Source organism: Staurois parvus, unplaced genomic scaffold, assembly GCF_062004578.1.
Source record: "Staurois parvus isolate SC_StPar_1 unplaced genomic scaffold, SC_StPar_1.0 ptg000025l, whole genome shotgun sequence".
Classification (NCBI taxonomy): Eukaryota; Metazoa; Chordata; class Amphibia; order Anura; family Ranidae; genus Staurois; species Staurois parvus.
The window spans coordinates 25,156,658-25,183,460 of record NW_028317821.1 but is presented as its reverse complement, the minus strand read 5'-3'; the positions used below and the strand labels follow the sequence as shown (position 1 = coordinate 25,183,460).

Sequence of the window (26,803 nt, the reverse complement as noted above, 5' to 3'; positions counted from 1 at the left end):
ACCTACCATTCGATTTTTAGACTGATCATTTCTTTGTGAGTGGGCAAACATTCAAAATCAGCACGGGATCAAATACTTATTTCCTTCACTGTATGTAGGTTTTCTGTCATGAGAGGGGGAAGCAATAAAGGCCTTATGTCAGCCTGTATGTGCAGCTTCTGTTAGATGGGATAACAAGAGGAATGGTGTGATTAACTTTTATGATGAGTACCTTCTACACAACTGCAGTTTTAGTTTGCTTTCTCGAAACAGATTACAGGATTAGCCTAACCTCATCAACACTATTTACTCCCGTTTGTTTTTTTATTTGACTCTCTTGAAAGTTGTCCTCTAAACCAACTATTTATTTCTGTCTGTAGTTATTGTGTATGCTGTCCTGCTTTTTATCGTTTTTCACCAGTTGTTTTTGCCCCTTGTGGCTTTTATTATATGCAGATGGCACAGCTCTCCACTGGAACTAGAGATTCACGTTTTTTACGGGAAGAAATTCGTCAGCTTGAGGAACAGCTGGGGCAGAGGGAACGGGAGCTGAAAGAGATGAGAAAAGAGCTAGAAAAAGAGAAACAAGTTAACGAAAAAGTGAGTTGTATGCATAATATTTCTGGCAGTAGATCTTATGTACTGGTAAATGTAGTTGTTGCTCGGATCGTTTATCAGTTTTAGAGCTCACCCACATAAATGCAGGTTTTAATGTAGTATGGGAGTACAGCATGTGATCTGCATTTAAAGTAGTTCTAAGCTCAAAAGCTTTTTATACCTTAAGCATTCCCTGCATTAAAATAAAAAAACTTCCAATACCTGTTTACCCCCATCTCTAAACATGTACTTGAGTCCGCATTGATCGAGCGTAGTCCCAACTGCAGTGCCGCACTCCTTCTGGTCTTGCAGGAGACACTGAGAGCAGCGGGAGCCATAGTGCAACTGCATAGTGTGTAGTCTATTTGTCTTTAGTAAATCAATCCCTATGTCTCATCTGCAATAAATCCTCCTTACTTTTCTCCTTGCAAGTTTCTGTAGAATTCTTAGCATGTCTCAGTGCCAGGATGGATGAATTCCCGCTCGCATGAGAGTTGTCATTCTAGCCTGTAAAGAGCCTGGAAGACCACCAAGAGACAGAATCAAAGATTCCTATCTTGTTATATGCAAAATACTTTGCATATAAACATTACCTTTATTAATTACCTTAAAACAGAGTTCTCTTAAAACTCAATATTAAAAACATATATGTGGATATTGTATACAAACAATCAAAAAGTGTAATTTGTGTTTGTGCGCACAGTTCTCCTTCGAGGTACACAGTAACACGTTTATCATTTAGGGTTTGCTCCTACTAGTGAGTTGCAATAATTGCACGGCTGCTGGTATGTACTGGAATACAAATTGACGGTATGAAAATCTCTCTGAGTGACATTTTCAATACAGTTCTGTTCATTGTATCGCCATTGCAACACATTGGTTCATGTTGCAACCCACAGCACTTAAAAATATAAAACGGCATACAGTTTTTTTTTTTTTGTTTGTACCAGTACGCACCAAAGCATTGCTGTGGTTTTAACTGACTCCATAGAAAATGAGGCATTTTGTCTTGTTCTATGCATTGGGGCTGCATGGAAATAGCCGCCTCCATAGCCTCAATGCATCTGGTGTGAATTAGCCCTAAAAAAGAAAGTGTTTTGGGCTAAACAAAACATATTTGCATGTATGCAGCTGAGTTTTATGTTATGTTTAGTATTGAAAGTATGCAATATCTCTGCCATATAGCTATTATAGTTTATTGTATTTAAGAGGGCTCTGTTTTTAAGGTAATGTTTTCATCCAAACCACCTTGAATATAGCAGGATTATTGCGATGGAGATATTGGATTGCATTGTTTTATTAAGCTATCAATAAAACCAGTATAGTTGTTTTGTTAAACCTTGCCTGTCCACTGCCCCTCCATCCAGTGAGAGCACCCTTACTGGCTACTAAAATGCTGTCGTTGGACCAGTGACAGCAGGGGGCGATGCTAGAGCAAAATTAAAATGGATGTTAAAGTAAAAGGTTTTAACCTTTAATGTATTATGTGCGTTAAGGTAAAAAACCTCCCCCTCAAAATACTCACCTGAGCCCGATCTCAATCCAGCATTGTGCACGTCTGCAGCAGCTCTTCTCCCCTCTCCCGGCTCTAATAGGCTTGGCCATTGGCTCCTGCTGCTGTCAGTCAAAACCTGTGAACAGAGGGCAGAGAGCAGGGCCAAGCCGGGCTGTGTGTCTGAATACATGCAAACAGCCTGACTTGGGATCGAGCATGCATGAGTGCCCCCATAGGAAGCAGCTTGTCTAATGCAGATAAATCTCTTTTATAACTAAGTTGGCCTTAGACAGAAATTCAATCTTAGCAATAATAACAGGTGGTGACATATCTGCCTATCCATGTTACAGTGTTGCCAGGATCTGCACTATTTATGCTGTGACAGACCTGATTTGTAACTGCAACACATTGACAATAAAGGAAATACACATTCACCCAGAAATGTTCCAAGCTGAAGAATCTTTAGTGCAATAAAAAAACATGTGACAGCTGGATATACTCATTATTGCCTTTTTGGAAAGCCCTACACATCATGAACATCAGGCTTGTAAATAATACTATAATTGGTTCAGGATTGCAATCAGTGACATTGACTTAATATCACAATTATGTTATAGACGCAGTTTGCACTGCTGTCAAAGTTATGTAAGGATGGGAACTTCTTTAGAAATGATCAAGTAATTGTTTTGTAATTTTGGTGATTGCTACCACATTTTTGGAAAGGTCAATTTATATATTAGGTTAAAACACCCTTGGTTCCGAAGTTTTATTAACCCATGAAGAAATGAGGAAATCCTCAAAATATACTCAGTTACTAGAGAAGTGCAATTGGTTATATATTACGAAATTATTTTCTTGATGTACTTCTGCATTGTGGAATGCATTGTCAGTTCAACTAGTGTAATTACCTAAAATCTGTCATTTTACTGGCTGCCACATGCCTTTTCAAAGTTCAAGGCAAGGCGTATCTTCCCATGTGAAACACTTTAGCAGATCAATTGGGCTTACAGGAGGTAGAGAGCTGTAGGTTGGCAAACAGTAGATATGGCACTAGTTCAAATTCTGCAAAACTTCAAGCTCAAGTGTCAGCACTCTACTGATACTATGAGATTACAGATTACAGATGTGTGCTTCACTTTAGATATCTTTTTAAAGGTAAAACTGTTACTGTATATTTATTTCAGCTGTTTGGCTGGTCCTTATGCTGTTTTAGGAGTAGGGTATAGCAGAATAGACAGTGATTTTTTTTTTGTATGTAAACCAAGTGACTGGGTGGCTAATTTGCTGGAAAACAAATAAAAGGATGCCCATAGCTGTTAAGATGCTTTTTTTTATGAGTTACATTAAAGTGATTGTAAACCGCAGTAATGAAATATGAAAAAAGCATATCCCTCATCATTGTGTATTTGTCTCAATTCAGAGAACTAAGTGTCATTTCTGTCTGCTGATTCATTCTTTTGCTATGCGTATGAATCACCTCTAACAAGTTTTCCTGACATCAAAAGGGGGCGGGGAGTTGAAATAGCACTGTGCAGAGCTCAAAATGGTGATGGGGAGGGAGCTCCTGCACACAGCCTGTGATTGACATCCTCAGCTCTGTTCCTGTGTGCTGTGTGGAGGGGGGTGTTTCTTCACTCCAATCAGCTCTCCCTGAGCTTTGCAGAGTGTACTTTCAGCTCCTCGCCCCCTTTTTTCTGATATTCAAACAAACTTTATAAATTCTGGATTTTGAATGGATGTAGAGAAGAGAAGACTGCAGTAAACAGGTACAACTTCTGTAGGAGGATCTGTTTTTTTCATCTCTGTATATTACTTGAGGCCAGTCCCTTCACTGGGTATATGTAACGGTTTAAAATCACTTTAAGAGATTTTATAACTGCAAGCGCTGGAAGAAAAATAATTTCCCATACTAACCAGATACTGTTTCTATGTATTCATAAACATTTCATCTTATTTTTTCTTCTTTTTCATTGTTACTGTATGTTTATGTACATATTTTCAGCTTGCTCTCCGAAATGAAGAAACTGATAATGAAAACAGCAAGTTAAGAAGAGAGGTTGGTACCTGCTAACATTGAATATCATTTGACATTTTTTTTTTTATAGCACAGGGTAATATAAGCTAACGTTATGCAGAGGGCTGGAATGAAGAAGTAATGATATACCAAGCCTTTTTGTTATGTTAAAAAGTCAATTCTTATTTTTAATTTACGAATTGCCTTGTATTACTACAGGTAAGGTGATTTAATTATAGAACAATCAGTTGACAAAAAGCTGAAATTGGCATCCACTATGCTTTGAGTATCCAGCAAAATGTCCTAAATGTATTTGTGACGAAGAATGTTAGAAACTGCAGTATCTGTAGAATGCTGTGTTTATACACACTGAAAGCATTCTACAGATACCACATTTGCCACTAGTACAGTGGTTCTTCTAAAGCTGATTTGAATGCAAGGGAAAAATGTATTAATCAATTCCATTTACAAATTTACTTCTCTGCCCGTTAAGTCACTGTGAAATTTATTAGGATGTTAATAATAGTGTTTTAAATTAAGGAACCACTATTTGACCATTAGTTTAGGCTTAAACCTTTTTTTTTGTAAACTATTGCATTTAATTGTTTTTCCTTTTTTTCCTCTTTATCTATTTGTATTCCTTTCTTACTTTAACTATTTATATATGTTACTTTCCTCATTACTACTTTCACATTACTTAATTTCTGGAGAAAAAACTACTTAAGAAGAAGGTGAGGTATTAGGCAGTTGTGTCAAGTGGTACCACTAGGCCTGGTAACAAATTAGATTAGCAATAAATTGTTTATTTGACAATGACCCATAAATTCTGGTAAACAGAATGAACAGCTACGACAAGATGTTATAGACTGCCAGAGACAGATTGACTCCCAGAGGGAATCTCTTATGTCCCGTGGAGAGGGGCAAGACTACAAAACTCTCATCTCAAAGAAGAACATGGAACTGGTACAATACCTTGATGAGATCCAGGTGAGCTAACCTTAATCTTCTGCTACTAGATTGACTTTCACTTTCCTCTACATCAAGAATTGTGCTAACATGTTAGAGCAGCTTTTCTCAACCTTTTCAACAGAGGAACCCTTGAAATAACTTTCTGGTCTCAGGGAATTCTCTGCTAAAAAGGACTATATCTACATATCATGATACATTAGTGTGATGGTCAGTGGGAGGAATGCTCCTTAAACTTGTGATCATTGGGAAGATGTACCCCCTAAGAGATGGCTAAATAGATCAGTGGGAACTTGCTCTATGCTTAAGGAACCCCTAGCAACCCCTGTAGAAACCCTAACGTTCCTTGGAACCCTGGTTGAGAAACCCTGTGTTAGACCATTCAGTGGATCAGATTGTTATCTAGTTGTGTTATTTGAATAGCACTTGTCTTTCACACATCAGAGCTTGACAGAGGCCAATGAAAGACTGGAAAGCCAAAACCAAGAAATGACAAAGCACCTGGAAGAATCTGTACATGAAATGGAGAAAATGACTGATGAATACAGCAAAATGAAACTCATGGTACAACATACTGACAGTGTTATGGACCAACTGAGGAAAGAGAAGGAGCAATACAAGCTCCAGGTTAGTCACAATACATGTTTTCATAAGTAAAAATTTACTGATTAGTACCTGGCTTATCACTGGTATTTTACAGTTCTCCATCCAATCATTGGGTTCATATAATCTTGTTGCTAGCAGTGATCTACTGTAAAACTAAAATATCAGGTAAATAAATAATGTGCAATTCATAAAAGTGAAAACCAAAATTGTGCTATGAATTCCATGTATGAGTCCATCTTATAACTTTGAATAAGTCCCTCTATTCTGATAAACCACCATGTAATTGTGGTTTTGTAATTAACGAAAACCTTACGCCAGTGACAACACGTACTCCAAACAGATCAACCCCCAATCCAGTGACACTCACCAGATGTTATGGCTTATCTCACATTGATAAGCAACAGCTCTTGTGGTTAATATCACTCAGGATTAAGATTCTTCTTCCATAATAGTTGTGCCCATCAGCAATCAAATGCTCATATGATGGTAGGAAATCCTCTATAAAGATCACTCCGCCACAGGAAAGGAAATAAGGAAAAGCCAATAGTGTGATACCGCTAAAACATTTATTATAAAACCAGTAATATACTCACAAAATAATAGTTAATGCATGCCCAACAGCATTATTCCCGCAAATGGTGTGTTGTATTGCATTAGCAGTATCTCATTTGACCTTCCTTGCTGACCGCGAGTGGAAAGTCACTTCTGGCAGATGCCGGTTGTAAACAATTGTCGTGCTGCCCGACTCTGACACGTGTCGTCATCTGACTTTATCAGTCATGGTCGGGCCGCACACCGATTGTTTACAACCAGCATCCACCTCACATCCCGCGCCGGAAGTGACGTTCCACTCATGGTCAGCGAGGAAGGTTGGGTGAGATGCTGCTACTGCGATACACCATATGTGGGAGTATTGATGTTGGGAATGCATTAACTATTATTTTGTGAGTATATTACTGGTTTTATAATAAATGATTTTTAGCGGTATCACGCTATTGGCTTTCCCTTATTTCCTTTCCTGTGCAGATTGATCTTTATAAATTATTTCCTATCATCATATGAGCATTTGATTGCTGATGGGCACAGCTGTTATGGCGAAAGAATCTTAATCGTGAGTAATATTCACCACAAGAGCTGTTGCTTGTCAATGTAAAATAAGCCATAGCATCTGGTGAGTGTCACTGGATTGGGAGTTGATCTGTTTGGAGCACGTGTAGTCAATGGAGTGGAGCTTTCGTTAATTATTGACACTTGTGGAATCCTCGTTCAATCACATGGTGGTTTAGCAGAATAGAAGGTTGTATGGTGGACTCATACATGAATTCACAGCACATTTTTGTTTTTCTTTTATTGGACATTTTTTATTTATTTGAATTATTTATTAATATATGTTACAGCACTAGAGCACTCTATTTGTATTTTGCGCTGCTCATATTGGGTGTATTAATGATTTAGGCTGTGTGAATGTCATATACGATTTAAAGCAGCAACATTTTTTGAAGTTGAACACACATGGGATATGCATGTGTAGGGGCAATTGTATGGTCATGTTTGGTTATGATTGGGTGAATTATTTTTAGTGCGTGTGTGTATATGTGTGTGTGTATAATGAGTATACTCATTATACTATATATACTTAATCCTGTAGGTTCAAGAACTCACAGAACAACTGAGGGCAAAGAACGATGAAGATGATCCAGTTATGATAGCAGTTAATACAAAAGTAGAAGAATGGAAGGCAAGATAACTGTCAATTTGGAGAACAATATAACCAAGTATATTTTGCTATCATAATATTAACAAAATCTTTCCTTTAGAGAATATTGGCTTCTAAAGATGAAGAAATTATGGCATGTCAACAAATGGTTCACAACTTGAGAGAAAAATTGAAGGTTGCTCAGTTGGATGCAGACAAAAGCAGCGTTCTTGCTCTCCAACAGGTACCTTTTACAAAGACACAAACTGGCTAGGAAAATAAACAAAAAATATTTACATACTTGTTTTTTTCCTTCTTCATTATATTATTTTTCTATATTTTAGGGTGTGCAGGAGCGGGATAACCACATTAAGATGCTTACTGATCAGTTGGAGCAGTATACAAAGGAGATGGAATCTCATTCCCTGCACATTGAAAATTTAAAGCAGCAATTAAAGAGAAATAAAGGTAAGTTTTAAAATATATTTATCTTTCATACCTTTCATATTCATTATTCAGACTTGGAGACTGCATTCTACTCTAGCTTGTTTGCTATTCCCTTTTGCCAGGGTTATCATTTTAGGGTTTTCACAAGGCTTTGACAACAAAACCTGTGCTTATGGCTAGCCATGGCAAGAACAGCTGCATTTTTGGATGGCACTGTTCAAATAACTCTGGTAAAATTTGAATTGATTTACATTATATGTATGGGATACCTAAATTATAAGCACACCTTCTAAAATGCACAAAGATTTAGCTGTTCAACACTCCCAATGATCTTTTGCCACCTGGTACATCACAGAGTATAATTGTGGCGTTTTTTTCTCTATCACAGGACATCTTCATATCCATTGCAATAGGGTTATGTTGCCACCATCCGGTAATTGGACTCTGGCAAAGAAAAGATAACAATTTCCTTCCATGCCTAAGCCCTCCCAACTAGACGCAGCCTTAGTTTTTTTTTTTTTGCTAATGTCTTAGGTGGTGTCCAGTCTCTGCATAGCTAGGTATTTTTTTTTTTTTCAAGCTAGGTTTTCTCTAGCATTCTTGTTGTGAACAGAAGACTGGCTCTATCTGGATCTGTTACCTACAGCCCTAGGGCCAAGAGTAATAGAGCCAGGACCTCATGATAGATGTACAGTATGTAGATGGCCTATAATTTTGCGATTCAGGACTGGACGCTTCGTAAAAGGACCTTGTGCAATTTTCTGTTGGTAGACTGGAAGGATGGAATATAGGTCCAGGGGGGAATGGGTGGGTAGTTATTCAACAGCTTTCTCATTTGGTCTTTTTATCTGTGCGCAGGATCCTTGGAGCTTAGTGGAGCTGCCTTGTAAGAAGCCATTTGAATGCCTACCTTTTCCAGGGGAAAGTTTGTTTGGCCCTGCCTTAGATAATTACATCCAAAATCCAACTGTGGGGAAGAATAGCTTGTTACTGCTCAAAAGTAAAGCTAAGTAGTTAATGCAGAAGCTTACTCCTCCTACTTTCAAGAAGCATTTATTTTATTTGTCCAAAGCCTCTGGCTCTAAGTCTAAGCCAAACAACCAATTCCTCAAGAAGCTGTAGACTTCAAAACCCACTAAGGCAGGGGGAAAGTCCCTCCATTAAAGGTACCCTTACTCGCTGAGTTGGGGGGGGGCATTGCTAGCATTTAAATGTTTGGACTAGGGAGATTGCGGACAAATGGGTCTGAAGTATGGAGACTGGAGGCTATAAGCTGGAATTCCTAAGCCTTCATCTTCCATGCTTCATGCTCGCAGATGTTTCCTTCAATCCACAAAAACAGCAATCTTTTATTCAGGCTGCTCGCACAGGGAGTGATTGCTCCAGTCCTGGAGAGAGAAAAAGGTTTGTGCTTTATATTCAAACCTCTTCATGGTGCCCAAGCCAAATGGTGATGTTCGTCCAGTCCTGAAACTCAAAGGCCTCAGCAGGTTTCTTTGTGTGCAAAAGTTCAGAATAAAATCTGTTTGGATGGTGCTCACCTTCCTACAGCAGGGGAATTTTTTGATGTCAGTGGACAGAACAGATTTCTATACATGCCAATTTACAAATCACAACAGTTCCTCCAGTTTGCAGTGGAGGAAAAACATTTTCAGATTGTATCTCTGTTGTTTGGCCTTCCACTCCCCCCAGGGTATTCACAAAAGTGTTGTCTTAGGTCTCTTGTGTTCCCAAGGTATTCCCATTGTGGGTTACCTGGATAACCAACTCCTGAAGCAATCTGCTTCTGGAGTTCAATGTGTATTTGACAGCGAACAGGTTTGGTTTGATGCTCAACTTCCAAAAGTTGGTTCTGGTCACAAATCAACAGCTGAAATATCTTGGACCTTATCTTGGACACAGATCAAACAAAGTTAATCCTACATCTGTAAATGTGCTGGACGCTGTGAGGTCAGGTTGAGTCGCTTCAGGCTTTGCACAAACCGTCAACACGCTTCTGCATGAGGGTTCCTTGGGAAAATGGTAACTTCCTTTTGAGGCCATTGGTTTGTAGAACAGCAAGGTCTCCCGGTGCAAATCCATTCAGATTATGCTGCAACAGTGGAAACGGATCTGATTTTAGTTTGAGTCGTAAGTCACATTCCAGCACTGTACACATTCCCAACATGGAAAATTGCCAGGTGGATTTTCTCAGCAGACAACATTCAAATCCGGGGGAGTGGGCCTTTCACCCAGAAATGTTGATGAACGCTGGATGTGTACCTACTAGTGTCCAGGTCGAACGCAAAACTGGACCAATTTGTGTCCAGGACCAAGGACGCTTGAGCATTCATGACGGATATACTGGTGGTGTCTTGAGACCAGTTTTCCTCCAATTTATGCCTACCCTCTTCTGCAGCTTCTGCCCTGGCTGCTTAGTAGTCTATGGTTAGGAGGGAGTCTGGTGATATTGGCCCAGGAGAAAATGGTACTCCTACATTGAACTTGGCAGTGGATCAACCCTGGACTCCTCTGGATCGACCTGACCTCTGTCACAGGGTCTGATATTTCATCCTGCTTTATGAACTCACTGGCTTTAAAGGCTTGGCTATTAAAGCCAAGTTTTGAGAGACAGTGTTGGCTCTGATTCAGTTCCCTACACTTCTTAGTAACAGGAAGGCAAGCTCGTGGAAAATTTACTGTCAGACTTGGAAGTCTTATTTTGTGTAGTATTAGGCATGTAAACTTGTCCCTCACAAATATGCCATGGGACGTGTTCTGGCATTTCTCCACTCAGGTGTACACAAAAGTTTAGCTTGAGTACCATCATGGATCAGATTTTGGCTTTGGTGGTTTTCTTCTAAAGACCCATTGCCTTTTAATTACTTCAAGTGGTATTAAACTCAAAAGAAAACATTTATTATATTGCAGCTTACCAGTTCTTGGATGTATTTGCTGCATTTGTTTTCTTTTTAAGACTTTCTTTACTTTGTTTTCATCAAGTGATCTGGCCAGTAAGCTTGTTGCTTTTCAACAGAACAGGTTATCCTGCAGATGTAGCAGTTCGAGAGTTGAGGCAAACCACTCACCACTGACAGGAGTGCTAACAAGGGTCAAAAAGACCCTTTATCCCAAAATAAAAAGAAACAGTTGCTGCAACTACTTAAAAAGTGTGCCCTGGAGTTTAGATCTAAATCTGCTAGTGCATCTAACCTCTCCACAGAGTATTAATGCTGATTTCTAAAGTTGTCTCTGTTGCTCTTTAATCCATGCTGTAGGCACCCTAAGGATTGTAATCTGCATTATGTTACATTTGGGCTTAGTACTGCTTTAATGCGTTCTTTTGTACACGGTGTCATACACATTGTTCCACCAATCCATGTTCCGTTTACTCTACGGGACTTTAATTTGGTATTTTCTGTTTCAGAAGTGTGCATTTGAGCCCATCTGAGACATTCTCTTAGTGCTTTTGATGAGGAAGGTTGTCTTCTTTGGTTGCTATTACTTCGGCTCGCAGGGTTTTGGAGTTGGCGGCTCTTGACTATAAGGAACTTTTCTGGGGCGCTGTGGTCTTATGGCCTTGGTTATCCTTTTTGTCTAAGGTAGTTTCTTCATTCCATCTCAACCAGAATATTATGTTGCCCTCCTTCTGACCCAAACCTGAAATAGCGGAAGAGTTTTACATACCTTGAATTTGGTTCGTGCAGTAAAAGTTTACTTAAGATCAATGGCGTTAATTTGACAATCTAAGTTTCTTTTTTTTCCTTTTGAGGAACAAAGAAGGGTCAAGTGGCTTTATAATTTAACATTTCTAGATAGAACCATTGGCTTATTTCTCAGGCTTACAGCCTTAAAGGATGGGCTCTGCTGTTTCCTGTTAGGGCTCATTCTAAAAGGAGTGCTGGTGAATCCTGGGCTATTCCGCATCTAGCTTCTGTAGCTCAAGATTATAAGTCTGATACCTTGTCTTCAGTTCAAACCTTTACTAATTTCTTTCTGGTAGATGTTTTGGGCTTCTGTTTACGCAACCTTCAGGCAGTGGGTTTTGCAGGTGGCAGGCTGCGTGAAATTCTAAGCTAATTTGATTTTGGCTTTTGGAACCTGTTGGTTTGTTTCTGTTTTTCCCACCCCTCATATTCAGTGCTTTGGGACATCCCTATCCTAATGGACATGAAGATGTCCTGTGTCCTTGGAGGTACTGTAGAGAAAATAGAATTTTTTGTTTACCTTTAAAATCCTTTTCTGAGTGTACATCCCAGGACACCCCTCTTCCTGTTGATCATGGCTCTCTACAAAACTGAGGCTGTACCAAGCTTGGGAGGGGTTATGCCTGGGAAGGGATTGCTAAAGGCGACCGCATAACCTGTTGTGATAGATGTACTGTTTCCTGTGTTTTTACAGGTAAACCAAACTCCAGTTTTTTCTATGGTGTTTCTTGGTGCAAGTGCCATACAGTGGGGCAAAAAAGTATTTAGTCAGCCACCAATTGTGCAAGTTCTCCCACTTAAAAAGATGAGAGAGGCCTGTAATTGGCATCATAGGTAGACCTCAACTATGAGAGACAAAATGAGAAAAAAAAATCCAGACAATCACATTGGCTGATTTGGAAAGAATTTATTTGCAAATTATAGTGGAAAATAAGTATTTGGTAAATATCAAAAGTTCATCTCAATATTTTGTTATATATCCTTTGTTGGCAATGACAGAGGACAAATGTTTCCTGTAAGTCTTCACAAGGTTGGCACACACTGTTGCTGATATGTTGGCCCATTCCTCCATGCAGATCTCCTCTAGAGCAGTGATGTTTTGGGGCTGTCACTGGGCAACACGGACTTTCAACTCCCTCCAAAGGTTTTCTATGGGGTTGAGATCTGGAGACTGGCTCGGCCACTCCAGGACCTTGAAATGCTTCTTACGAAGCCACTCCTTCGTTGCCCGTGCGGTATGTTTGGGATCATTGTCATGTTGGAAGACCCAGCCACGTTTCATTTTCAATGCCCTTGCTGATGGAAGGAGGTTTGCACTCAAAAACTCACGATACATGGCCCCATTCATTCTGTCCTGTACATGGGTCAGTTGTCCTGGTCCCTTTGCAGAGAAACAGCCCCAAAGCATGATGTTGCCACCCCCATGCTTCACAGCAGGTATGGTGTTCTTTGGATGCAACTCAGCATTCTCTCTCCTCCAAACATGACAAGTTGTGTTTCTACCAAACAGTTCTATTTTGGTTTTATCTGACCATATGACATTCTCCCAATCCTCTTCTGGATCATCCAAATGCTCTCTAGCAAACTTCAGACTGGCCCGGACATGTACTGGCTTAAGCAGGGGGATGCGTCTGGCACTGCAGGATCTGAGTCCCTGGAGGCGTAGTGTGTTACTGATGGTAGCCTTTGTTATGTTGGTCCCAGCTCTCTGCAGGTCATTCACTAGGTCCCCCCGTGTGGTCCTGGGATTTTTTCTCACTGTTCTTGTGATCATTTTGACCCCACGGGGTGAGATCTTGCGTGGAGCCCCAGATCGAGGGAGATTATCAGTGGTCTTGTATGTCTTCCATTTTCTAATTATTTCTCCCACAGTTGATTTGTTCACACCAAGCTGCTTACCTAATGCAGATTCAGTCTTCCTAGCCTGGTGCAGGTCTACAATTTTGTTTCTGGTGTCCTTCGACAGCTCTTTGGTCTTCACCATAGTGGAGTTTGGAGTGTGACTGTTTGAGGTTGTGGACAGGTGTCTTTTATACTGATAACAAGTTCAAACAGGTGCCATTGATACAGGTAATGAGTGCAGGACAGAGGAGCCTCTTAAAGAAGAAGGTACAGGTCTGTGAGAGCCAGAAATCTTGCTTGTTTGTAGGTGACCAAATACTTATTTTCCACCATAATTTGCAAATAAATTATTTCCAAATCAGCCAATGTGATTGTCTGGATTTTTTTTCTTATTTTGTCTCTCATAGTTGAGGTCTACCTATGATGCCAATTACAGACCTCTCTCATCTTTTTAAGTGGGAGAACTTGCACAATTGGTGGCTGACTAAATACTTTTTTGCCCCACTGTATTTCATAAGAGCACTGGATACTCTTGAGCCTTAAACATTATCCTTGCCTATGGTAAGCCAAGCAATGTAAATGTCATCTCAAATTTATGGTAGAAAGGTATATTAGGGGCCTCTATCAACTGGTTTTTGGTTGTTTCAAGCAGGTGTTGCTTTCCCATACAAATCTATAGGAATGCAAATAATTTTTAAAGCACGTCAGAAGGATGCCACCTGCAAGTCCAATACAGCTGCCAGTAAATTTTGAATGATCTCTGAAGCATCTCAAATTGATGTCATTGACGCAAACCCAAAAATTGTCTATGCAGGCCCTTGGAAAGTACTCAGCTGGTGCATTATGGCACCCAAATAGTCCATTGAAAGGTTATTTTATCCTTTAAAGAGCAACTCCTGGAAACAAAATCATTTATTGGGCTGTTCATTTTAACTAGAAATCTTGCAGCTGTGCTAATCTAAGGTTCATTCTAGTTTTCTATAAACAGAGTTTTAAATAATGAATTTCAATCAGGTAGGTATAGATTTCATTGCTTTATGGATAGGTATGAAGCTGCATGTCACAATACTAACCATGCAGTCGCCTTGTTTGTGTGAGAGGCTCGAGCACAGAACCAAGAAACACATTGGGGTTGTTTTATTAAAACTGTGCAAAAAGTGCAAAATCTGGTGCAGTTCTGCTTCCATGTTTTAATCATCTTTCTGAACATGTTACATGTTTCACCCATATTTAGAGTGTGACATATTCGGCTTCAGATCCCTCTACCCCGTTTCCCCCCTCTCCTTGTGGCAGCGAGCCGGGGATCTTCTCTCCATACTCACTGCCACAATTCAAAGAGAGTGCAGCCATGAGGGGCTCCGCCCACACGGCTTCGTCATTGATTCACAGATCCCTGTGAATCAATGAACTAGAAGTACTGACAGCCTTTTCGGTACCACGGCACTGTTGAGAGCTGTGGTAGTTAATTCATTCTCCCTGTTAGTGTAAAACCATCTGCTCATACAAGGCTACATTGACAGTCTGCAGGAGACCTGCATGGCACCATCAATCTACTTATCTCTGATGCAATGCTTTACAGGTTCCTAAAACAAAAAATATTACATGCATTTTTTACCTGTGCATGTAATATTTTTTGTAAAAAGGAGAAAAAAATGAATTTAGAAGCTGATTGGCTATCATGCACCAAATTTTGCACTCTCCAGTTTTAGCAAATCAACCCCATATTCTGCAGCCTGAGATTAGGATCATTTTGAAAATATACTAGAAACAAAGCGGATTGAGCTGTAATTGTGCAAATTAAAGGTTCTTAGCATGAAGTGTTCCCTAACTTTAAAAACAACAGTTTTTTTTGGTTGACAGAAAAGAATCCTTAAGTGTGCATAAGCAAAGCATGTTTTATTTCTTTTTTTACATAGGTAAATATTTCATTCTTCTAGCAAAAAACAAATTTGTCAAAAAAATTAGAATTGTTTTAATTGTTAAAGTTGCTCTTCTCACTTTAGGAGATCCTCAGCATTATCGGTCTGAGGAGTTTCAAGCAAAACTGCAGCTCATGGATCAAAAACTTAGAGAAGCAGAACGTGTTGCTGAATTGGCAGAAAATGATGCCCGGCAAAAAGACAAAGATCTGGTTGATGCCCTGAACCGGATGAGAGACTATGAAGCGGTATACCATTTTAAGCATTTACTCTTTTATATTTAAGTATTTTTGTAACGAATGAACAGTAGCCAGTAATTGTGTAAAAAGCCAGGCTTTAACCCTGATAAATCTAAACTGCATTATAAGTACTGCTGCACACATGGATGCCTTTTTTTACATGTGCTGCACACACGTCTCTTATGTGTTTTTTTTTTTTCTCTTTTTTTTTAAGAATTTTCCGGGCAGATCGAGTTCTATGCATGTGAAACACATGTATTTGTGTTTTTCATTTCCATTTATTTGTGAAAAAGCATGTGTTTTGTCAAAATGTAGAATAGTTGCTGCCTTAAATACACAGAAATGTGAACATTAGAATTAACTGTAAAGCACAGAACTAATTATGTATTTAAAGTGGAGTTCCAGCTGAAAAAAAAAAAAAAAAAAAAGTCAGCATGCAGCTACAAAAACTGGCTTTTGCCCGCTGATATGGCAGAGATGCTCCAGGCTCTGAAAGGATCCCAACCAGCTTGTTGACACTTAGATCCTGCTCTTAGCATGCACTTGAGAGCCACATCCAGTTGCACCTGCCCCTTCTCCAGCCTAGCACTCCAGTGAGTGCTAGAGGGGCAGAACGGAGAGCCATGACTGACATTCACCACTCTCCGCTCTGAACAGACCAAGAACTGAGTGATCAGTCTGTGGGGCAGCTGCAGCATAGATGTGAGCATGTATGTTTGTTTGTTTTAATTTCCATACTTCTTTAACCACTTCCCATTTTCCATACCTACATATACAGTATGTCTTGGATGAGAAATCGTGATACCAGGTTCATGGCTGCAGCTGGAGCCATGATCCTGGTATCAAAATCTTCTGTGAGCGATTCTGTTTAATGTAAAAGTGATCAGAGCAGCAATATGAATGTTGTCTTTTCTGGGTTCTCCTATTCCAATGGGGAGCCCAAACATGTTGTGGGTGGTTGGACTGGTTTACCATGGAAAAGGGGGAACATCCATTTCCCCATTGTCTCTATGGTGTATGAAACCAGAAGCAAGGATGATTCTGTCACTTCTGGTTTTGGTTTGTTTGTTTACTAACCCCTATTGGCTAGTAAAGTAGCCAATTAAACTGATATCAGTTTAATTTGCTGCTCTGGAAGGCAGATAATAGATCTGGGGCCTAATAGACCCCCAGATCTCTCAATAAAGTGTACCTGTCATTGACCATGCTATCACAATGTATTTCATTCATCCATTATGATAGCAGTAATGTTGACCAAAAAACAAAAATAGTGTAAAAAAAAAATAAATTTAAATAAAATAAATAATAGTCCCCCTTGCTCACATGCAAATGCGAAAGTCCACATAGGTCCAGCACATATATGTAAATGGCGATCACACCACAAATGTGAGGTATTGTCACAAACATTAGACTGACAGTGATAATTCTAATGTCAGTCCTCCTTTTAACTCTAAGCTGGTAACCTGTAAAGGCTTTTAAAGCATTGCATAGTGATAATTTAATTAGGCTTGCGATGGGGACATCCGAGCAGTCTCGCTCTCTCCTCATTGGCTCACTGCCTGTGATTGACAGTAGCGGGAGCCGATGGCTCCCGCTGCTGTCTCAGCCAATGAGGAGAGAGAGACCCAGGACAGCTGAGGCCCGTGTGCACATAAAATGCATGAAGGTAAAAAACCTTCAGCCTTTACAACCACTTTAAAGGGCCACTTACCCAAATCCTGCCACAGGATCTGGCCCAAAGCCACAGATTAAATCTTCACCCATCACATGAGGCACCCTATACAGCACCCTGCTGGAAATACCTTGATCATTACCAAACTGCACAGGGTTCTGTATCCTCAGGATCCTGTGGCGAATGTTTGCATTACAGCCAATCCCCGCAAATGTCTATAGCGCGGCTTGAGTACTGTCCATCTTAGCATTGCAGCTGTAGGAATGGACTGGCAAACAATGTTCTGATCCCTGTTGAAAACACTTGCGACATATGAGAACACCATATAGAGAGTTGTGTTTCAGTGACCATCACCTTTAAAACACTGGTGAAAACAACCTAAGGAGCATTTCACGTTCAGTATTTGTATTTTATACTTTTGAGTTCGGCTATTAGTTTATTGTTTACATTATTGCATGGTTTGTTATAATTTTGATAATTCTTGGAACTAAGCACAGTTACACACTTTCACAGTCATAATTATAGCCTGCTCCCTTGATGTACTCCAAAAAGTAGTTTTTTACAGGTAGGTACAAAAATACAATTTTTAACTTCTGTGTTGCTTTTGGAGAGTTCCCCTCACTTTCTGCTTGATAAAATATTGTCAGCAGAACAGGAAGTGTAGGTAAATTTCTCGAACAAAGCCCTACATAGCAATACAATCTGACAGTGGTTTCGACCCCTACCACCGTATCCAAAACTAAGATAGGTGGGATCAGAGAGGCAGAATAAATTCCAAAACTGTTTATTGTAAATCAGTGTATGTGCAGTGTACTGTATGTACAACAAATGAACACTACGAATGTTAGTAAAGAACAAAACTGCTAGCAAACTGACTCATTGAGTGATCTGAAATGCCAAAAATGCAGATGCACGGTATACAACACTAGCTGTAAACAAGATGCAGATGTCCTGAAACAATTGAGCCAAAGTTAAAGTAGAACTATAGGCAAAACTTTTTTTTTATCATTTTGGATAGAGTAAGGGAGGGTTGTAACCCCCTGTCAGTTTATTTTTTGCCATCTACAGTATGTTCCATTGGGGAGATTTACCTTCACTTCCTGTCCCATAGTGAAAACAGGAAGTGAGAGGAAATCCTTCCAAATTGAGGAAATTCCTTAGGGGGGCCCCCCCAGTCACCAGAATTAGTGTACCCATTGAAACATTCCCCTCTATTACTTTTCTTGGACAACCTAAAATTTGGGGTTTTCTTTTCAATGATAATGGTAAACAGGACAAATGGAGAGGGTGAATCCGCCTAACAGGGGCACAGATAGCAATAAAAATCTGACGTGTTCCAATCCCTCTCCACTTTATCCAAAACTAACAAAACGTTTTACCTTTTAGTTATACTTTATTCATTAGGATAAGTAGATACGAGACAGGACAAGGCTAAGATTTAGGATTTCAGGATGACCTGTAGGTCAGAGCAAGCAGAGACTGTAGACCACATGCTGAAATATTTGGCTGAGAAACAAATAAGGATATAAAGTTTTCCCCCAGCCAAGTGCACATGGATAATTATACTAAAATCATAACTACAGGGAGACATCTGCTGGTGTCCAGTGGAAACAAATGCCAACAGACTTCGAACCGCAGGGAACAGCACGTTCCTGACATACATTAATATCTGTTATTTTCTAAACTGATGAGGAAAGCAGTGTGTAGTTGTTCATGTGTTTACTATTAAATATCTGTACATTTTATCTTATAATCATTACGTGTTCTTGCATGGCAAGACCACTTACTGTTATCTCACATATATAATCTTATTATTATAGCCAAATTTACCATGCTAACTTCTCCCACAGTTTTTACACTACATAGACTGTAATATACCGAAACGTGAGGATTGTTCCCGATTGGTGTGCTATTACTTTGTGGAACATTTTGCGAATGGTTCACGAAATATCGGCGTTTTTGTGGTGAAAGTGGTCCCATAGGAATGAATGGCAGAATGTTCAAAACTAGAGTGGGAGCTGACAAAAGCTAGAGTGTGAGCTGAAAAATCAGGACATGATTTCTAAACTGCCATCACTCCCTCATTTTCAAGCCCACCTACACAAATCTTATATCAAAACGTTCAGCTATCCCTGTTGCCACTAAAAATGTCCACGGCTGAGCCATAGTCCTGATAGTTTTCCAAATATGACCATTTGTTTGCAACTCACGCCGCCCAATGAAATTCATTGAAACTGTACTCTAGCCACCTCAAATTTGAAGGGCAATTTCTAAACTGCGACTGTGCCTTCATTTTTAATATTTCAGAAACATACTATGCAACAATGCATCAAAATGTAGGTCTGGGTCTTGTGATTCTCACAATATAAAGCTCTTCGCTGTAGAATTTATAATTTTTAAACTACAACTGTTTGAAGATGGCAACCGCCAGTGAAGTGAGCAAGTTGGAGCAGTTTGTTTTTAACCGCTCTTTTCTGCCCTTGCTGTAGAGTGAGTTGCCATAGGAACCCAGGTGTGTGAGCAGGCAGCAGAGTGACAAAAGCTAGAGTGTGATAATATAAAGCTCTTCGCTGTAGGATTTATAGTTTTTAAAACTACGACCATTTGAAGACGCCAGTGAAGTGAGCAATTTGGAGCAGTTTGTTTTTAACCGCTCTTCTCTGCCCTATTTGAAATCTAATTTTGAATTCGTGACAGTTTGGCCGGCTTCTGGTTGAAGGTTTGGAAATAAGTTTTCTACAGTAGAGTATTTGAGGTGATAATGCTGCTAATGTTTTTATAAATGTATGTTTTAATGTAACTGTGAAGCACTTTGGGCAACAACATTTCAATTAAATGTGCTATATAAATAATTAAAAGTTGAAATGCATTTCTCACTCTATCAAGCTTGCCATGTGCACTTTTTAAATTTGATCAATCAATTGGTTAGTGTAATGTTTACTATCTTTACTCACTCCAAACACTCCACACAGTTACTTTGCCTACTCCATAAAGTTACTCTGCCCAGTCCAACCTTTTCACAGTTACTCCAGCCACTCCAACCACACAACAGTTACTCAAGCCACTCCACCCAGTTACTCCGCCCACTCCAGTTGTAGACTACTGGTGGAGGCAAGAACACTTCACACAATTTTCCCAGAAATTGTAGCTTTTCTAGTTAAATAAATATAGATGCATTTTAGTAGTTTGTAAGCAATATAGCAATAAAAATGACACAAAATCTTTTTGTAACTTAATGTGGACCTTCACCCTAAAGATCATATCGTGATGCGCTCCCTCCTCCCCCCTCCCTCTCTTACAATTGGATATTATTATTTTTTATCTTTTAAGAAAGTGTTTTAGTTGTGTTGCAAAGCAGCACTTCCATGTTCTCACCAGGCGAGAATTAAGTTTGTTTTCTCCCCTGCACATACATGGCTACATATCAGGCCCGGATCTAGGGAAGTTCTGGGATGGGCTATGCACCCCCAGATTTTAGGTGTGCCCCCCAGATCTCTGAGAGTGCATCCAACTTATCCATGAGACCTGATGGGGACAATTGATGTAAGGGGGCACTCTGATTGGGACAGTTGATGTAAGGAAGCACTCTGTTGAAGCAATTGATATAAGGAGGTACCTTGATGTAAAGTGGAAACTTTTAGGAGGACTCCTGATGTAAGGAGGGACTCTGATAGAGACATCTGATATAACGGGCACAGGTTCTGTTTAATCATCTTAATACATACTAGTGCTCTCTATTCACCCCCTTTCCGCCTCTGCACTATCTGTCAGATGTTACTTTCGGGTTGTGACTCTGTGGCACAGAAGCTTGCCGAGTGGACAGGGAATATGGGTTCTATGCATCTCTATCACACTATTGACATTATGCCCCCTGACTTTTTTTTACTGCACCCCCAGATCAGATAGGCTAGATCCGGCCCTGCTACACATGCACTTATTTATCAAAAGGCAGCTTTTAGGGAAGTCCTAGACTTTCCCCATTTTTGTTCATGCGCAGAAAGTCACCTGTGCATATTTGCCGATGGGCTCTGCCTGGTCCCAAAGACTGGACAGAGCCCATCGGCTCATCTGTGCATGCTCCATAATGGGGAGGAACAGAGCCACCTGAAAGGCAGAATAAAGGTAACAATCCACTCAAAATCTAGCATTTCTTGGTCAGTTCCGGACAGCAGACCTCAAACATCATTTGAACAGGAAATGACAGAATTAAAAATGTATACACAGTTACTATTTCTGTCCAGAATATTTTCCTTTCCACTGTGAAAGATTGTTTGATTTTCTTTTTCTCACCTGAAGGTAGTGGCATATAACCCATGATCAATCAATTATTTTTTGCAGCATCTTTGTGTATTACAGTGTTTATACTTGTTTAATGGTGCAGTTTAATGGCCAGATTAAAGTTTTTGTGAAGGCTGAAGGTTTTCTTTTTTTTACCTTGATGCATTCTATGCATCAAGGTACAAAACTGTGTGCTGCAGTAAAGTGAGCTCATGTTACTTTAGTTAATATACTGCGCTGTATTTAAATATTATTTACTTATCTGTCATGTAAGATGTATGTACTGTATGTGGAAGAAAGACTTGTAAATTTGGGATATTTGTTTGTAAACTGATCTGTTCTACAATGTATGTTTATTTAAAGGGAGTTTACGGCTTAGAAGAAGCAGTTGCTGAAATTAAAGATCTAAAGACTCAGATTAACCTAAGGGATCGTGAAATAGAGGCGCTGACTGCAGATGTTAACAGACTTGAACTTAAAGTGAATGATATTCTTGATGAGAATGAAGATCTAAGAGAACGTTTAGGTTTGTAGCTTTTTTTTAATACAATAAATTATCATTTTCTTGTGTTCCTGGAGACCTTACTTTAGTATACATCTTAAAAAAAAAACAAAGCTTTTTGAGTTTTTTTATATTAACATCCAGCCAGCAGATGGCACTCTGGCCTGCTTTTTGCATGGTTTCCAGTTTGTAGGGAATGAGACAGAAAAGTGACTCATTTAGTATTTTACTGAAAATTGAAAGGTGGAATTTTTCCTTTTGTTTTCTTTCAGGCCTTGATCCTAAATCTATGATTGATTTAACTGAATTTAAAAATGTTAAATCTCTAAAGCAGCAGCAATACAGAGCAGAAAACCAGATTCTTTTGAAAGAAGTAAGTATTTTTATTTTATCCCAACAACCAATTTCATATTTTGGTGTCTCATATAAACTAATATAGAAACGTGAAAGTTTTGAAGCTGTGTCTATTATGTAACAGCAGGTGTGGTTAGCATGTAGCTGATGTACAGTACATTCATAAAGTATTCAGACCCCTTTCACTTTTTTCAATTTTGTTATGTTGCAGCCTGATACTAGTTGTTTAACTCCTTCACGCCGGCCGCACACAAATGTGCAGCCTCCCGGCGTCTGGGCCTAGACGCCGAGCGGCCGAACATTTGCGTTCAATATACAAAATACATATGTGCTGAGAGCGCGCACACTGCGCGCTCCCAGCACACATGTGAGGTACTCACCGAAAGGTCCCGGTCTCCTCTTGCGATCAGGACCTTTCCCGATCATGTGACTGGTCACGACGTGACGTCACCGTGGCCACATGACACTAAGCCCCGCCCACCTCCCGCTGCAGGAACTCCTCTTCACGGCGGGACGATCCGGCATGAAGGAGTTAAATTAATTTTTTTTTCTCATGAATCTACACTCCCCCAGTACCCCATAATGACAAAGTGAAAACAGAATTTTAGAAATGTTTGCAAGTGTATGAAAAAGGAAAGACTGAAATATCATGTTGGCATACAGTAAATATTCAGATCCTTTGCAACAAAACTTGAAATTTAGCTCAGGTGCCTCCAGTTTCTCTTGATCGTTGGTGAGTAATTTATACACCTTGATTGGAGTCCACCTGTGGATTAAAATGATAAGACACGGTTTGGAAAGGCACACACCAGCCTATAAAAGGCCCCACACCTGACAATGCATATTGTATCAGAGCAAAAGCCATGATGTCAAATGAATTGCCTGTAGAGCTCAGAGACAGGATTATTGCAAGGCACAGATCTGGGGAAGGCTACAAAAAGTTCTGCTGCACTGAAGGTTCTGAAGGACGCAGTGGCCTACATAATTCTCAAATGGAATAAGTTTGGCACAACCAGGACTCTTCCTGCTTGTTGTCCGGCCAAACTGAGCAGTTGGGGGAGAAAGGCCTTAGTAAGAGTGGTGACCAAGAACCCGATGGTCACTCTGACTGAGCTCCAGAGATCCTGTGTGGAGATGGGACAAAGTTCCAGAAGGACAACCATCACTGCAGCCCTCAACCAATATGGGCTTTATGGCAGAGTGGCTAGAGATAAGCCTCTCCTCAGTGCAAAACACATGAAGGTCCACTGAGAGCCCTGCAGGTGTTTTTTTGCAAACTCCAAGTGGGCTTTCATGTGTTTTGCACTGAGGAGAGGCTTCCATGAACATGTTTACTATCACTTGTGATCATTCTAAAAACACATGGAGTGCTGCTCAAACTATCAATGTACGCCCATCGGTTGCTCTCACTCTTTGTTTGCTGGCATCTAGAAAGCTTGTTCCTGCCTACTAGGAGGTATCCGATAACAAGGGTAGGACATCTCACTCCTTAGACCTCCCAGTCTATGAGTAAAGACACATACAAAGGAAACAGAGCAGGGCACCAGATTAGTGTATGCTTAAAAACAACACTTTAATGTCATTTCTCACTTACATCTGAGAGACCTGTAGACTGCTCCAGGTGTCGGAGTGGTGGTGCGATCTATAGCTCACCGCAATCTGGATGGACTGATAGGGCTGCAGAGCATAAGCAGGGACCTGCTGCAAGATAGTAAATCAGCAGCGTCTCACTCATGGCGCTAACAGGAAGGCAGAGAAGAGAATGTGACAGGCTATGGGGGTGGACCGCAACACGTTTCCGAGGTCCTGCCTCCTTTTTCAGGGCTGTGGGAGGGTGAAACGCGTCAATATGGTGTGGCCTGGGAAGGATCAGGTTGAAGCCACTCATAATCTGGGCAGTTTATGGTGCACGCTGTCCTACACGTGTCATCAGATATTTACTATCACTTAGATATTAACACCGACACAGTTCCGAGTTTCGCAAGCGCACACAGCCTCTGTGTATGACTGATCTACATACAACTAGAGTCTGTATAAGTAGAATAAATTTGATTTTTCAGCTTAATTTTAATAAGAGAAGCTTGAAACCAAACATATGACAAACTTTACAGGTTATCCAGAAAATGTTTTGGCTTTACATATCAGATATAATTGTACTTAAGAAACACTAATGATTCAGAAGAAAAACAATACTTAAATGTAGATCTGTAGATTTAGATTTCACTGTTAATGTTCATTGTTCAACAGATTGAACGACTGGAGGAAGAACGAGTTGAACTAAAGCAACAAGTTCGCAAACTGGCTCAAGAGAAAGGAAAGAGAGCTGCTTCTCTTGGTAAAAAGAACTGTTATGCTACTTTTTTGCTGTGTTTAAACATTTCTTATTGAAACCACCAAAAATTCTCCAGATGATCTTTTATTTCTCCATTAACGTGGTATAGGCAGTCCTATTTAGAACCTATAGATGTATGTGACTGAAGGGGTATTCTACTAACGATAAGTTTATGTATAAACAGGCAGCAGATCCAGGCAGATTCAATGGGCTTCATTCTACAGTGTTTATGACTGAGCTAGGAAGCTAGCTAGGAAACAGCTTCAGCAAATTAAAAAAAATTAAAAATAAAATAAGAGATAATTAGATTATTTTTCTATAAAATTTTGATCATACAGAAAAACAATAGATAATCAGTGAAAAGGTAGTTCATAATTATATTAATAATAATATTTGTCTGCCATAAGGTGGACAGGTATAAAGAGATGAATATCTCACTGGCATCCCTCATTCCCTTACTTGTTAAGCTACAACTAGGACCCCCACTGTTAAGCTGTCCAGCAGCATGGCTGTTTTTTATGCTGATCTTCCTAGATATAATGGCTCTTTGTGAACACAGTTATAAAAGTCAGGATGGACTTGGTCTACATACAGAATTTATTTTTGGCAAGGCTCTCCTTTGTTACAACAATGTGGGTCCTACTGTAGAACCCAAAGAGGTATTCCCTTTTTCTCCTTCACTAGAAGCTACACAAAAGGTGAGGAATAGAGGAGCTGGGCCAGCCTAGACAGTATTTAGACACTCCAAGAAGAGGAGAGGGCTATGGTGTGCAAGGAGAGGGGGGCTTTGCTAAGAAATTGATAGCATATGGAGTGGTCAAATTTTCAAGAAAATATAAGAGTATGTTGCAAATGAATAGAAAATAATTTATGAAAAGTAACAGCAGTCCAAGTAAGCATTTCAAATACATAATTGTAATTTGCTTTTGCATGTAATTGTGAATTGTGTACATTAGTAACAGGATCTCTTTAAATACTGTGTCACCAATTTGTCTCATATGTTGCTTTTCTACACTTGGCAGAAAACAAATCATATTCCCCACTTAACTCTTGAATCAGTCTGATTGCCTTTGTAGTTGGTACACAAAGATATAGCCGTACTCTGTTGAGAAGTAACGTAGAATCAGGGCCAACGCTCTGCATTTTTGTGACCAGTATTTAGCTGACGGGGGGTCACTCAGCTGGTCCAAGCTCTGGAGAGATCCCAACTTTTTTGTCTGGAACCACCCAGATTCCTGACTGGCAGCTTGCTCAGTCTCTAAGCTAGCTACTGAGAGCCTGAGCCAGCCCCTGCCCTCTCCACAGCCCAGCACACCAGTGATGGATCAATGCTGCATCGACCTAGGTGAGTATGTGTTGTTTTGAAATTGAACACTTTTTCATTTCCCCTTTTTTCCTTCTATGAGATGCATTTTTTTTTCTTACTGTACAGAATGATTTTCTGCTGAGCATTGATTGCTGTCACTTTATTGATGTATATACGTTTTGACAAGATAATGTGGCTTAGATTAGTTCATTGTTGAATGCATATCAATGGTTATTTCCCATTCTTTGCAGTTGAGCTGCTTTTATACGTCTTGGATTACTATAAATTTGAATAAGAAACAAGGGCAGCCATATGTTCTTTATGTAACTATTTAAATTATTGCCATCTGTTGCTCCCAGGTGAGGGTCTGGCACGTTAAACTTAGAAAATAATTGACTCTTACACATTTTGTCACTCCACAATGATAAGAAGTCTGAATTTGTAAGGTATTTCCAGTTTTCCACCATCAATTGGGTGTCCTGGGAAAACTGGTATGTGCAGGACTCCCACATATATCTAGCTTGGTTTTAAATTCTGTTTTCCAATTGTGTGATGATCTGTAGTGAAATGTCTTTTCTGAGACTAGATTTTGGGAGAAGGGGATTACTTAAAGATTTGTGGAAAGCTAAATAAGGCAGAACTATATTGGTCTGTAAAACATTAGTACAAATGGGAGAGGTAATAGCTACAGTACAGCTAACAGACCCATTAATAGTATTAGGCCAGTAAATAAACATGAAATCTGATTTATGAGTTGCTAGTACATATAAGGCAGTGTCATCACCGACTAGAGCTCTTATAATTTACATGATATGAGCATATTCTCTGGGATGACAGAATGTGTTCATTTTATGCTTATGAACTTTGTTTTTA

The 26,803-nt window shown here is 39.7% G+C and overlaps 1 protein-coding gene across 1 annotated transcript in view; it reads left to right on the top strand.

The window, feature by feature from the left end:
* The window catches only part of CEP290 (centrosomal protein 290), a 239,857-nt gene that overhangs the window by 35,699 nt on the left and 177,355 nt on the right, over positions 1–26,803 (top strand). Inside the window, exons 6-16 of the mRNA XM_089652468.1 lie at positions 436–579; positions 4,074–4,127; positions 4,923–5,072; positions 5,496–5,678; positions 7,306–7,395; positions 7,475–7,597; positions 7,698–7,821; positions 15,332–15,495; positions 21,800–21,962; positions 22,211–22,311; positions 24,540–24,627. Coding sequence (XP_089508594.1) covers positions 436–579; positions 4,074–4,127; positions 4,923–5,072; positions 5,496–5,678; positions 7,306–7,395; positions 7,475–7,597; positions 7,698–7,821; positions 15,332–15,495; positions 21,800–21,962; positions 22,211–22,311; positions 24,540–24,627 — 1,384 coding nt within the window. The remainder of the gene's footprint in view (positions 1–435; positions 580–4,073; positions 4,128–4,922; positions 5,073–5,495; positions 5,679–7,305; positions 7,396–7,474; positions 7,598–7,697; positions 7,822–15,331; positions 15,496–21,799; positions 21,963–22,210; positions 22,312–24,539; positions 24,628–26,803) is intronic.